This window comes from Oncorhynchus clarkii, chromosome 13, assembly GCF_045791955.1.
Source record: "Oncorhynchus clarkii lewisi isolate Uvic-CL-2024 chromosome 13, UVic_Ocla_1.0, whole genome shotgun sequence".
NCBI classification, from domain to species: Eukaryota; Metazoa; Chordata; class Actinopteri; order Salmoniformes; family Salmonidae; genus Oncorhynchus; species Oncorhynchus clarkii.
Window position 1 is genome coordinate 2,630,239 of NC_092159.1, and position 14,238 is coordinate 2,644,476.

General features: G+C 45.7%; 1 protein-coding gene across 3 annotated transcripts in view; it reads left to right on the forward strand.

Moving 5' to 3' along the window:
* Nucleotides 1-14,238, forward strand: part of LOC139424276 (chromosome transmission fidelity protein 18 homolog) — a 57,632-nt gene that overhangs the window by 19,830 nt on the left and 23,564 nt on the right. For all 3 annotated transcript variants that reach the window (XR_011635918.1, XM_071175966.1, XM_071175967.1), the window contains exons 7-17: nucleotides 1,753-1,891; nucleotides 2,399-2,674; nucleotides 3,337-3,434; nucleotides 4,418-4,541; nucleotides 4,630-4,766; nucleotides 4,832-4,925; nucleotides 5,176-5,274; nucleotides 8,140-8,270; nucleotides 8,421-8,535; nucleotides 11,512-11,736; nucleotides 12,696-12,845. Coding sequence is in view for 2 of the 3 variants with exons in the window: in XM_071175966.1 (XP_071032067.1) it covers nucleotides 1,753-1,891; nucleotides 2,399-2,674; nucleotides 3,337-3,434; nucleotides 4,418-4,541; nucleotides 4,630-4,766; nucleotides 4,832-4,925; nucleotides 5,176-5,274; nucleotides 8,140-8,270; nucleotides 8,421-8,535; nucleotides 11,512-11,736; nucleotides 12,696-12,845 (1,588 nt within the window). In the remaining variant the exon portion in view is untranslated. The remainder of the gene's footprint in view (nucleotides 1-1,752; nucleotides 1,892-2,398; nucleotides 2,675-3,336; nucleotides 3,435-4,417; nucleotides 4,542-4,629; nucleotides 4,767-4,831; nucleotides 4,926-5,175; nucleotides 5,275-8,139; nucleotides 8,271-8,420; nucleotides 8,536-11,511; nucleotides 11,737-12,695; nucleotides 12,846-14,238) is intronic.

The window sequence follows — 14,238 nt, forward strand, 5'->3', positions numbered from 1 at the left end:
GTAGTAGTAATATGATTGGCACTATTAGTAGTAGTAAAATGATTGGCACTATTAGTAGTAGTAAAATGATTGGCACTATTAGTAGTAGTAAAATGATTGGCACTATTAGTAGTAGTAAAATGATTGGCACTATTAGTAGTAGTAAAATGATTGGCACTATTAGTAGTAGTAAAATGATTGGCACTATTAGTAGTAGTAAAATGATTGGCACTATTAGTAGTAGTAAAATGATTGGCACTATTAGTAGTAGTAATAGTACAATATCAACTGGTCCTGTTATCATTCTCCCGCCAACCTCCACACTAGATGGGCATGAGGAGATAGATGTACCAAGTAAGCCCTTAACTGTGTTCCATACCTTTTTACAATCAGTAAAAGCATTGTTGTAAAATAACTTTTTTCCCTTCGATTCAATTTAACGGCATAATTACGTCATGTTCTATAATTCCTTTAGTAGTGGTTTCTTTGCAGCAAATTCGACCATGAAGGCCTGATTCACACAGTCTCCTCTGAACAGTTGATGTTGAGATGTGTCTGTTACTTGAACTCTGTGAAGCATTTATTTGGGCTGCAGTTTCCGAGGCTGGTAACTCTAATGAAATGATCCTCTGTAGCAGAGGTAACTCTGAGTCTTCCTTTCCTGTGGCGGTCCTCATGAGAGCCAGTTTCATCATAGCAGAGGTAACTCTGAGTCTTCCTTTCCTGTGGCGGTCCTCATGAGAGCCAGTTTCATCATAGCAGAGGTAACTCTTAGTCTTCCTTTCCTGTGGCAGTCCTCATGAGAGCCAGTTTCATCATAGCAGAGGTAACTCTGAGTCTTCCTTTCCTGTGGTGGTCCTCATGAGAGCCAGTTTCATCATAGCAGAGGTAACTCTGAGTCTTCCTTTCCTGTGGCGGTCCTCATGAGAGCCAGTTTCATCATAGCAGAGGTAACTCTGGGTCTTCCTTTCCTGTGGCGGTCCTCATGAGAGACAGTTTCATCATAGCAGAGGTAACTCTGAGTCTTCCTTTCCTGTGGCGGTCCTCATGAGAGACAGTTTCATCATTGAACTTGATGGTTTTTGCGACTGCACTTGAAGAAACTTTCAAAGTTGTTGAAATGTTCTGGATTGACTGACCTTCATTGTCTTAAAGTAATGATGGCCTGTCGTTTCACTTTGCTTATTTGAGCTGTTCTTTCCATAATATGGACTTGGTCTTTTACCAAATAGGGCTATCTTCTGTATACCACCCCTACCTTAAAGCTTTAAGAGGGAAAGAAATTCCACATTAACTTTTAACAAGGTGCACCTGTTAATTGAAATGCATTCCAGGTGACTACCTCATGAAGCTGGTTGAGAGAATGCCAAGAGTGTGCAAAGCTGTCACCAAGGCAAAGGGTGGCTACTTTGAAGAATCTCAAATAGGAAATATTTTATATATATTGTTTAACACTGTTTTGGTTACTACATGATTCCATATGTGTTATTTCATAGTTTTGTTGTCTTCACTATTATTCTACAATGTAGAAAATAGTAAAATAAAGAAAAACCCTGGAATGAGTAGGTGTTCTAGAACCCTGGAATGAGGAGGTGTTCTAGAACCCTGGAATGAGTAGGTGTTCTAGAACCCTGGAATGAGTAGGTGTTCTAGAACCCTGGAATGAGGAGGTGTGCAAACTGTTGACTGGGACTGTATCACCTGATAGATATTGTCGTTTCTGTACATTAATACTTGTTTATAGCATAAACGTGTGTGTGTGTGTGTGTTCAGTCAAGTGGATGAAGAGTTTGGAGAGCTGGACGGCAGACAGAGAGAAGAGGGGGATCGAGAGGAGGAGGAGGAGGAATCTTCTCGTCTCTGGGTGGATCAGTTTTCTCCTCAACACTACACTGAACTACTCAGCGACGACGTGAGTGGTGGAGGGGGAACGAGACTCTAGCGGATTACATTTCATCTTTACTTCCCAAGCCTGTGTGTGTGTGTGTGTGTGTGTGTGTAATTACTGTGTATAATTACTGTGTTAATTGCTGTGTGTATAGTGTGTGTGTGTGTGTATAGTGTGTGTGTATAATGTGTTTCTGTGTGTATAATGTGTGTGTGTGTGTGTATAATGTGTTTCTGTGTGTATAATGTGTGTGTGTGTGTGTGTATAATGTGTGTATAATGTGTTTCTGTGTGTATGTGTTTCTGTGTGTATAATGTGTTTCTGTGTGTATAATGTGTGTGTGTGTATAATGTGTTTCTCTGTGTATAATGTGTTTCTGTGTGTATAATGTTTGTGTGTGTGTGTGTATATAATGTGTTTCTGTGTGTATAATGTGTGTGTGTGTGTAATGTGTTTGTGTGTATAATGTGTTTCTGTGTGTATAATGTGTGTGTGTGTGTATAATGTGTGTGTGTGTGTGTGTGTGTGTAGTTCACCAACCGCTGTTTGCTGAAGTGGCTGAAGCTGTGGGACCAGGTGGTGTTTGGACGAGAGAGGAAGACACGCCAACCCCCAGCCGAGAGGCCCGACCAGAACACAGCCAATCAGGACCAGGGACGCTTCAATAAGGGCCGGGGTCGCTTTAATTCCACCAACCGGAGCCAGGGAAACTTTAATCAAGCCAATCAGAAATTTAAGACCAAGAGTCAGATCACTGAGGAGCTTCTGGAGGCCGAACTGGACCAATACAAAAGGCCCAAATACAAGGTAGGTAGAACTACACAGACTGATAAATACAAGGTAGGAAGAACTACACAGACTGATAAATACAAGGTAGGAAGAACTACACAGACTGATAAATACAAGGTAGGTAGAACTACACATCACACAGACTGATAAATACAAGGTAGGTAGAACTACACAGACTGATAAATACAAGGTAGGTAGACCTACACATCACACAGACTGATAAATACAAGGTAGGTAGAACTACACAGACTGATAAATACAAGGTAGGTAGAACTACACAGACTGATAAATAGAAGTAGGTAGACCCACACAGACTGATAAATACAAGGTAGGAAGAACTACACAGACTGATAAATAGAAGTAGGTAGACCCACACAGACTGATAAATAGAAGTAGGTAGACCCACACAGACTGATAAATACAAGGTAGGAAGAACTACACAGACTGATAAATACAAGGTAGGAAGAACTACACAGACTGATAAATACAAGGTAGGTAGAACTACACATCACACAGACTGATAAATACAAGGTAGGTAGAACTACACAGACTGATAAATACAAGGTAGGTAGACCAATCTGTCCTCGTCCCACTAGGTGGTGCTGCTGTCAGGTTATATAGCTGTTAGTATATATACTACTAGGTTAATATAGCTGGTTAATCTGTCGTCCTCCCACTAGGTGGTGCTGCTCTCTGGTCCTCCGGGTTTAGGGAAGACCACTCTAGCCCACATCATCGCTAAGCATGCTGGGTACAACGTGGTGGAGATTAACGCCAGGTGGGTTTAACGACTTCAACAAGTTGATGCTGTGGTTTCCCATAGCAACTAAGTGGTTGTTGATGCTGTGGTGTCCCATAGTAACTAAGGTGTTGTTGACACTGTGGTTTCCCATAGTAACTAAGGTGTTGTTGATGCTGTGGTTTCCCATAGTAACTAAGGTGTTGTTGACACTGTGGTTTCCCATAGTAACTAAGGTGTTGTTGATGCTGTGGTTTCCCATAGTAACTAAGGTGTTGTTGACACTGTGGTTTCCCATAGTAACTAAGGTGTTGTTGACACTGTGGTTTCCCATAGTAACTAAGGTGTTGTTGATGCTGTGGTTTCCCCATAATAACTAAGGTGTTGTTGATGCTGTGGTTTCCCATAGTAACTAAGGTGGTGTTGATGCTGTGGTTTCCCATAGTAACTAAGGTTTTGTTGATGCTGTGGTTTCCCCATAGTAACTAAGGTGGTGTTGATGCTGTGGTTTCCCATAGTAACTAAGGTGGTGTTGATGCTGTGGTTTCCCATAGTAACTAAGGTGGTGTTGATGCTGTGGTTTCCCATAGTAACTAAGGTTTTGTTGATGCTGTGGTTTCCCCATAGTAACTAAGGTGGTGTTGATGCTGTGGTTTCCCATAGTAACTAAGGTGGTGTTGATGCTGTGGTTTCCCATAGTAACTAAGGGGTTGTTGATGCTGTGGTTTCCCATAGTAACTAAGGGGTTGTTGATGCTGTGGTTTCCCATAGTAACTAAGGGGTTGTTGACGCTGTTGTTTCCCATAGTAACTAAGGTGTTGTTGACGCTGTGGTTTCCCATAGTAACTAAGGTGTTGTTGACGCTGTGGTTTCCCATAGTAACTAAGGTGTTGTTGACGCTGTGGTTTCCCATAGTAACTAAGGTGTTGTTAACGCTGTCGTTTCCCATAGTAACTAAGGTGTTGTTGACGCTGTGGTTTCCCATAATAACTAAGGGGTTGTTGATGCTGTGGTTTCCATAGTGATGACCGCAGTGCGGAGCTGTTCCAGAAGCGTATCGACACAGCAACCCAGATGAGGTCAGTGCTGGGAGCCAATGAGAAGCCTAACTGCCTCATCATTGACGAGATTGACGGAGCGCCCGCCGTAAGTCCCGCCCACCACTCCGTCCCTGCCCTTCTATTGGACCACTCTCACCTAGCCTCATCTCTCTCTCTCTGTGATTGGTCGGCAGGCTGCCATCAGCATCCTATTGGCCACTCTGAACAGGAAGGACAGCCAGGGGGCGGATTCAGAGGCGGAGCCTCTAAAGAAGAAGAAGAAAAAAGAGTCGGTCCTCCTCCGACCAATCATCTGCATCTGTAACGACCTGTAAGAGATGGAGGGGGGAGGGGTTTATCCCTATCTGTGATCTGATTGGTTCTCTGTCCTGTCAGGTATGTTCCAGCCCTGAGGCCTCTGAGGCAGCAGGCGTTCCTATTGGCCTTCCCCCAGACACAGCCTTCCCGCCTGGCACAGAGACTGGCTGAGGTAATCTTTGTTTTAATTTTCTAAGTGGTGATGCAACATGTCAGACCAGCCATGATGGGGGTCTTTATGTTAATGTGTGGGTTAGATCTCCAGGGGTCAGGGGCCAGGGTATGAAGACTGACATGTCAGACCAGCCATGATGGGAGTCTTTATGTTAATGTGTGGGTTAGATCTCCATGGGCCAGGGGTCCTGAAGACTGACATGTCAGACCAGCCATGATGGGGGTCTTTATGTTAATGTGTGGGTTAGATCTCCAGGGGCCAGGGTATGAAGGCTGACATGGGGACTCTGATGGCTCTCTGTGAGAAGACGGACAACGACATCAGATCCTGCATAAATACACTGCAGGTACATACACACACACACACACACACACAGCAAACCAATTGCACACTGTGTTTCCAGATTATAAGAGCTACCTTGTATTACAATAATGTCAAGGGTCCAAACACTGATCCCTGAGGAACACCTGTCTGTACACATTAACTCACAGGTGACAACTGGGATGGAAAATGAATGAGAGGAGTGGCAATATCGTCCTCTATCTGCCATATCTTCAATATTAGCCTACTAGAGAGCGTGTGCCCTCCAGGCCTGGAGGGAAGCTAAAGTCATTCCACTACCTAAGAATAGTAAAGCCCTCTTTACTGGCTCAAATAGCCGACCAATCAGCCTGTTACCCACCCTTAGTAAACTTCTGGAAAAAATTGTGTTTGACCAGATACAATGCTATTTCACAGTAAACAAATTGAGTACAGACGTTCAGCACGCTTATAGGGAAGGACATTCAACAAGTACAGCACTTACACAAATGACTGATGATTGGCTGAGAGAAATTGATGTTAAAATTATTGTGGGGGCTGTTTTGTTAGACTTCAGTGCAGCTTTTGACATTATCGGTCACAGTCTGCTGTTGGCTTTACACCCCCTGCTATTTATTTATTATTTATTTCACCTTTATTTAACCAGGGAGGCAAGTTGAGAACGCCTTTATTTAACCAGGTAGGCAAGTTGAGAACACCTTTATTTAACCAGGTAGGCTAGTTGAGAACACCTTTATTTAACCAGGGAGGCTAGTTGAGAACACCTTTATTTAACCAGGTAGGCAAGTTGAGAACACCTTTATTTAACCAGGTAGGCAAGTTGAGAACAAGTTCTCATTTACAATTGCGACCTGGCCAAGATAAAGCAAAGCAGTTCGACACATACAACGACACAGAGTTACACATGGAGTAAAACAAACATACTGTCAATAATACAGTATAAACAAGTCTATATACGATGTGAGCAAATGAGGTGAGATAAGGGAGGTAAAGGCAAAAAGGCCATGGTGGCGAAGTAAATACAATATAGCAAGTAAAACACTGGAATGGGAGATTTGCAATGGGAGAATGTGCAAAGTAGAAATAAAAATAATGGGGTGCAAAGGAGCAAAATAAATAAATAAATTAAATACAGTAGGGAAAGAGGTAGTTGTTTGGGCTAAATTATAGGTGGGCTATGTACAGGTGCAGTAATATGTGAGCTGCTCTGACAGTTGGTGCTTAAAGCTAGTGAGGGAGATAAGTGTTTCCAGTTTCAGAGATTTTTGTAGATTTTTGCTATAATGTGGATAAAGAGTTACCTGTCTAACAGAACACAGAGGGTGTTTTTTAATGGAAGCCTCTCCAACATAATCCAGGTAGAATGAGGAATTCCCCAGGGCAGCTGTCTAGGACCCTTTACTTTTTCAATCTTTACTAATGACATGCCACTTGCCTTGATTAAAGCCAGAGTGGATGACTCAACACTATACATGTCAGTTACTACAGCGCCTGAAATGACTGCAACAATTAACAAAGAGGGAAACCTAGTCTGTTGCCCAACATTAAACCGAAATGTGTCTTCCGCATTTAACCCAACCCCTCTGAATCAAAGAGATGCAGAGAGCTGCCTTCATCAACGTTTATGTCATCGGCATCCAGGGAGCAGTTGTTGGGGGTTTAACTGCCTTGTTCAAGTGCAGAACGGCAGATTTTTCAGCCTTGACAGCTCTGGGATTCGAACCAATGACCTTTCAGTTCCTGGCCCGATGCTCTTTACCACTTGGCAACCTAGTCACAGAAAACCATACAGCCATTTTCCAGCCAAGGAGAGGGCTCACAAAAGAAATAGCATTACAATTAATCACTTACCTTTGATGATCTTCATCTGGTGGCAGTCCCAGGTCTCCATGTTAGACAATAAATGTTTATTTTGTTCGATAATGTCCCTCTCTATGACTAAAAACCTCCTTTTTATTTGCGCGTTTTTTCCAGTAATCCTAATGCACAAGGTCCAGACGAAAAGTTTTCAAAAGTACAATAAAAGTTTGTAGAAAAATGCCAAACGATGTTTAAAATCAACCCTCCGGTTGTTTTTGTCATAAATAATCAATAATATTTCAACCAGACAAAAGCTTCGTCAATAGGAAAGGAGAAACAAGAAAGGCGAGTTCCCGATCAGGCCCATGGCTGATGAATGGAAATTTCCACTGGCCACTGATTGAAAGTGCTGTATCTCCCTCATTTTTCAGAGTAAAAGCCTGAAACTATAAAGACTGGCCACATGTAGAATAAGCCATAGAGCTCGTGAACTGGGTCCTAAGTCTTTGTATGGTGGATAGGCTTTCAATGGAAAAACCGCCTTTCAAAATAATAGTACTTCCTGGTTGGATTGTCTTCGGGTTTTCGCCTGCCATATCAGTTCTGTTATACTCACAGACATTATTTTAACAGTTTTGGAAACGTCAGAGTGTTTTCAATCCAAATCCACTAATTATATGCATATCCTAGCTTCTGGGCCTGAGTAGCAGGCAGTTTAATTTGGGCACACTTTTCATCCAAGATTCTGAATGCTGCCCCCTATCCTAATGAAGTTAAGATGGAAGTTAAGATGGAGAGAAGTCTGTCCAGGGAGGCACAAGGTACTACATAGAGCCATGACTACATGACTACATGGAACTCTATTCCACATCAGGTAACTGATGTAAGCAGTAGAATCAGATAGGCAGGAACTAATTAGGATCCATAATCAATCCGTAATCTTTGTAGTCCCTACACGGTCGAGGTTGGAGACAGCTGGACGTGTTGTAGTTCCTCCACGGTCGAGGTTAGAGACAGCTGGACGTGTTAATGTGTTGTAGTTCCTCCACGGTCGAGGTTAGAGACAGCTGGACGTGTTAATGTGTTGTAGTTCCTCCACGGTCGAGGGAAGAGACAGCTGGACGTGCAGTCGGTCCAGTCCATGAGGATCGGTCAGAAGGATCAGAATAAAGGACTGTTCAACCTCTGGCAGGAGATCTTCCAACTGCCGCGCATCAAACGGTATTATAACAAACTATGCTATTGATAACCATAACTAACTATTTGTCTTCCTGGTTGACCATATTTGGTGTCTTCCTGGTTGACCATATTTGGTGTCTTCCTGGTTGACCATATTTGGTGTCTTCCTGGTTGACCATATTTGGTGTATAGGAAGCGTGTGGGCGAGGAGCTGGAAGAGGGCCTTAGAGAAGGAGGCGGGGCCGAGAGACTACAGCACATCCTTCACCTGGCCTCTTCCACCGGAGAGCACGACAAACTCACACAGGTAACACACACCACACACACACAGTCCCACATACACACACACACACACCACACACACAGTCCCACATACACACACACACACACACAGTCTCACACACACACAGTCTCACACACACACACACAGACACACACACACACACACACAGTCTCTTCCAAAGCAGGACAGCACACAGTAGGACAGTATACAGCAGGTCAGTAGGACGGCAGGACAGCACATAGCAGGACAGCACACAGTAGGACAGTATACAGCAGGACAGCACACAGTAGGACAGTATACAGTAGGACAGCAGGACAGCACATAGTAGGACAGTATACAGCAGGACAGTAGGACAGCACACAGTAGGACTGCAGGACAGCACACAGCAGGACAGCACACAGCAGGACAGCACACAGCAGGACAGCACACAGTAGGACAGTATACAGTAGGACAGCAGGACAGCACATAGTAGGACAGCACACAGTAGGACAGTATACAGCAGGACAGCACACAGTAGGACGGCATACAGTAGGACGGCATACAGTAGGACAGCATACAGTAGGACAGCACACAGTAGGACAGCACACAGTAGGACTGTATACAGCAGGACATTATACAGCAGGACATTATACAGTAGGACAGCACACAGTAGGACAGCACACAGCAGGACATCAGGACAGCACACAGTAGGACAGTAGGACAGCACACAGCAGGACAGCACACAGCAGGACAACAGGACAGCACACAGTAGGACAGCACACAGTAGGACAGCAAACAGTAGGACAGCAGGACAGCACACAGCAGGACAGCACACAGCAGGACTTTAGGACAGCACACAGCAGGACAGCACACAGCAGGACAGCACACAGCAGGACAGCACACAGTAGGACAGCACACAGTAGGATAGTATACAGCAGCACACAGTAGGACAGCAGCACACAGTAGGACAGCAGCACACAGTAGGACAGCAGCACACAGTAGGACAGCAGCACACAGTAGGACAGCAGCACACAGTAGGACAGCACACAGCAGGACAGCACACAGTAGGACAGCAGGACAGTCGGACAGCACACAGCAGGACAGTAGGACAGCACACAGCATGACCGTAGGACAGCAGGACAGTAGGACAGCAGGACAGCACACAGTAGGACAGCACACAGCACACAGTAGGACAGCACACAGCAGGACAGCAGGACAGCACACAGCAGGACAGCACACAGTAGGACAGCAGGACAGTAGGACAGCAGGACAGGACACAGTAGGACAGCACACAGCACACAGTAGGACAGCACACAGCAGGACAGTAGGACAGCACACAGCATGACCGTAGGACAGCAGGACAGCACACAGCAGGACATTAGGACAGCACACAGCAGGACAGTAAGACAGCAGGACAGTAGGACAGCACACAGCAGGACAGCACACATTAGGACAGCACACAGCAGGACAGCAAACAGCAGGACAGCAAACAGCAGGACAGCACACAGTAGTACAGCACACAGCAGGACAGCACACAGCAGGACAGTAGGACACCACACAGCAGGACAGTAGGACAGCACACAGTAGGACAGCACAGAGCAGGACAGCACACAGCAGGACAGTAGGACAGCAGGACAGTAGGACATCACACAGTAGGACAGTATACACCAGGAGAGTAGGACAGCAGGACAGCACACAGCAGGACAGCACACAGCAGGACAGCACACAGTAGGACAGCAGGACAGCACACAGCAGGACAGTAGGACAGCAGGACAGCACACAGTAGGATAGTATACCTCATGACAGCAGGACAGTAGAACAGCACACAGCAGGACAGTAGGACAGCACACAGTAGGACAGCACACAGTAGGACAGCACACAGTAGGACAGCAGTACAGTAGGACAGCATACAGCAGTACAGTAGGACAGCATACAGCAGTACAGTAGGACAGTAGGACAGCACAGAGTTGGACAGCACACAGCAGGACAGTAGGACAGCACACAGCAGGACAGTAGCACAGTAGGACAGCACACAGCAGGACTGTAGGACAGCACACAGTAGGAGAGCACACAGCAGGACAGCAGGACAGTAGGCCAGCACACAGTATTGCAGCAGTACAGTAGGATAGCACACAGCAGGATAGCACACAGCAGGACACAGCAACCCCTCTCTCTCTCTGTCTCCCTCCTCCTCCATCTGTCTCTATGTGGATGAGATGTAGTCTGGAGAATGTATATCCTGGTAGATGTGTTCCAGATTACTTTTTAAATGGAGAAATCTAATCAGAGAACATGTTGCTATTGGGACCTAACCTCTATTAATATCTCTCCCTCCTCCATCTCTCTCTGTCCCTCTCTCTCTCTCTCTCTCTCTCCTCCTCCATCTCTCTCTGTCCCTCCTCCTCCTCCTCCATCTCTCTCTCTCTGTCTCTCTCTCTCTGTCTCTCTCTCTCTCTGTCTCTCTCTCTCTCTCCTCCTCCAACTCTCTCTGTCCCTCCTCCTCCTCCTCCATCTCTCTCTCTCTCTCTCTCTCCCTCCTTCTCTCTCTCTCTCCCCCTCTCTCTCTCTCTCCCTCTCTCTCTCTCTCTTTCTCTCTCCCTCCCTCCTCTCTCTCTCTCTCCCTCTCTCTCCCTCTCTCTCTCTACCCCTCTCTCTCTACCCCTCTCTCTCTCTCTCTCTGTCTCTCCCTCCTTCTCTCTCTCCCTCCCCCTCTCTATCTCCCTCTGTCTCTCCCTCCTTCTCTCTCTCTCCCCCTCCCCTCTCTCTCTCTCCCCCTCCTCTCTCTCTCTCTCTCCCCCTTTTCTCTCTCTCTACCCCTCTCTCTCTCTACCCCTCTCTCTCTCTACCCCTCTCTCTCTCTACCCCTCTCTCTCTCTCTCTCTCTCTCTGTCTCTCCCTCCTTCTCTCTCTCCCTCCCCCTCTCTATCTCTCTCTGTCTCTCTCTTTCTCCCTCCTTCTCTCTCTCTCCCCCCCCCTCTCTCTCTCTCTCCCTCCCCCCCTTCTCTCTCTCTCTGTTCCCAGGGTCTCTATGATAACTTCCTGTCTATGCGTGTGAAGGACCCCGGTCTTGGCAGAGTGTGTCAGGCTCTGGATTGGTTGGGCTTCTCAGACGGGTTGACCCAGGCCATGCTGCAAGGACAAAACTTCTCTCTGCTGCGATACCAGCCCTTCCTCCCCGCAGCTTTCCACTTCCTGTTTGCTCACACACACGTCCCCCGCATCAACTACCCCCACAGCCAGTACGAGGTACACACACAAAACCTGGGCTTAGATACAATGTGGTGTTTTGTTCCTCTGGGTTCTATTCTAGGAATAGATGGATAGAATGTGGTGTTCCTCAGGGTTCTATTCTACAAATAGATCAAATGTGGTGTTCCTCTGGGTTATATTCTACGAATAGATAGATAGAATGTGGTGTTCCTCTGGGTTCTATTCTAGGAACAGATAGATAGAATGTGGTGTTCCTCTGGGTTCTATTCTAGGAATAGATAGATAGAATGTGGTGTTCCTCAGGGTTATATTCTACGAATAGATAGATAGAATGTGGTGTTCCTCTGGGTTCTATTCTAGGAACAGATAGATAGAATGTGGTGTTCCTCTGGGTTCTATTCTAGGAACAGATAGAATGTGGTGTTCCTCTGGGTTCTATTCTAGGAACAGATAGAATGTGGTGTTCCTCTGGGTTCTATTCTAGGAACAGATAGATAGAATGTGGTGTTCCTCTGGGTTCTATTCTAGGAACAGATAGATAGAATGTGGTGTTCCTCAGGGTTTTATTCTAGATCCTCTGTTATTTCAGCCATAGCTCTCTATAATAATTTATCGGCCCTCTCTCTTCCCCCCTCTCTCCTCTCTTCCCCTCCTCTCTTTCCCCTCTCCTCTTTCCCCTCTCCTCTTTTCCTCGTCTCTCTTCCCCCTCTCTCCTCTCTGCCCCATATCTCCTCTCCTCTCTTCCCCCTCTCTCCTCTCTTCCCCATATCTCCTCTCCCTCCTCTCTCCTCTCTTCCTCCTCTCTCCTCTCCTCTCCTCTCTTCCCCCTCTATCCTCTCCTCTCTTCCCCCTTGCTCCTCTCCTCTCTTCCTCCTCTCTCCTCTCTTCCCCCTCTCTCCTCTCCCCCCTCTCTCTTCCCCCTCTCTTCCTCCTCTCTTCCCGCTCTCTCCTCTCCTCTTTTCCCCCTCTCCCCTCTCTTCCCCCTCTCTCTCCAGGCTCTAACTAAGACCTCAGCCAGCAGGAACGCTCTGGCGGCCATGTTGTCTGAAGTCCCAGCATGCATCAGGACTAGAGTCAGTGAGCTTAGTCTCAGTCTGGACATCCTGTCTCTCCTGCTGGATATCATCTGTCCCAAACTACGACCTGTAGGTACACACACACACACACACAAACACTGGATATTGTATGTCCTGAACTACGACCTGTAGGGACACACACTGGATATTATCTGTCCTAAACTACGACCTGTAGGTACACTCACTGGATATTATCTGTCCTAAACTACAACCTGTAGGTACACTCACTGGATATTATCTGTCCTAAACTACGACCTGTAGGTACACTCACTGGATATTATCTGTCCTAAACTACAACCTGTAGGTACACTCACTGGATATTATCTGTCCTAAACTACAACCTGTAGGTACACACACACCCTGGATATTATCTGTCCTAAACTACGACCTGTAGGTACACTCACTGGATATTATCTGTCCTAAACTATGACCTGTAGGTACACACACTGGATATTATCTGTCCTAAACTACGACCTGTAGGTACACTCACTGGATATTATCTGTCCTAAACTACAACCTGTAGGTACACTCACTGGATATTATCTGTCCTAAACTACGACCTGTAGGTACACACACACACACACACACAAACACTGGATATTATCTGTCCTAAACTATGACCTGTAGGTACACACACTGGATATTATATGTCCTAAACTATGACCTGTAGGTACACTCACTGGATATTATCTGTCCTAAACTACAACCTGTAGGTACACTCACTGGATATTATCTGTCCTAAACTACGACCTGTAGGTACACTCACTGGATATTATCTGTCCTAAACTACAACCTGTAGGTACACACACTGGATATTATCTGTCCTAAACTACAACCTGTAGGTACACTCACTGGATATTATCTGTCCTAAACTACGACCTGTAGGGACACACACTGGATATTATCTGTCCTGAACTATGACCTGTAGGTACACACACACCCTGGATATTATATGTCCTAAACTATGACCTGTAGGGACACACACACCCTGGATATTATATGTCCTAAACTATGACCTGTAGGTACACTCACTGGATATTATATGTCCTAAACTATGACCTGTAGGTACACTCACTGGATATTATCTGTCCTAAACTACGACCTGTAGGGACACTCACTGGATATTATCTGTCCTGAACTATGACCTGTAGGTACACTCACTGGATATTATCTGTCCTAAACTACAACCTGTAGGGACACTCACTGGATATTATCTGTCCTAAACTACAACCTGTAGGGACACTCACTGGATATTATCTGTCCTAAACTACAACCTGTAGGGACACTCACTGGATATTATCTGTCCTAAACTACAACCTGTAGGGACACTCACTGGATATTATCTGTCCTAAACTACATATACAGCTGGTTGAGAGGTCTCAGTGCCAGCATCAGTCTTGTTTATGGCCTTATACAGCTGGTTGAGAGGTCTCAGTGCCAGCATCAGTCTGGTTTATGGCCT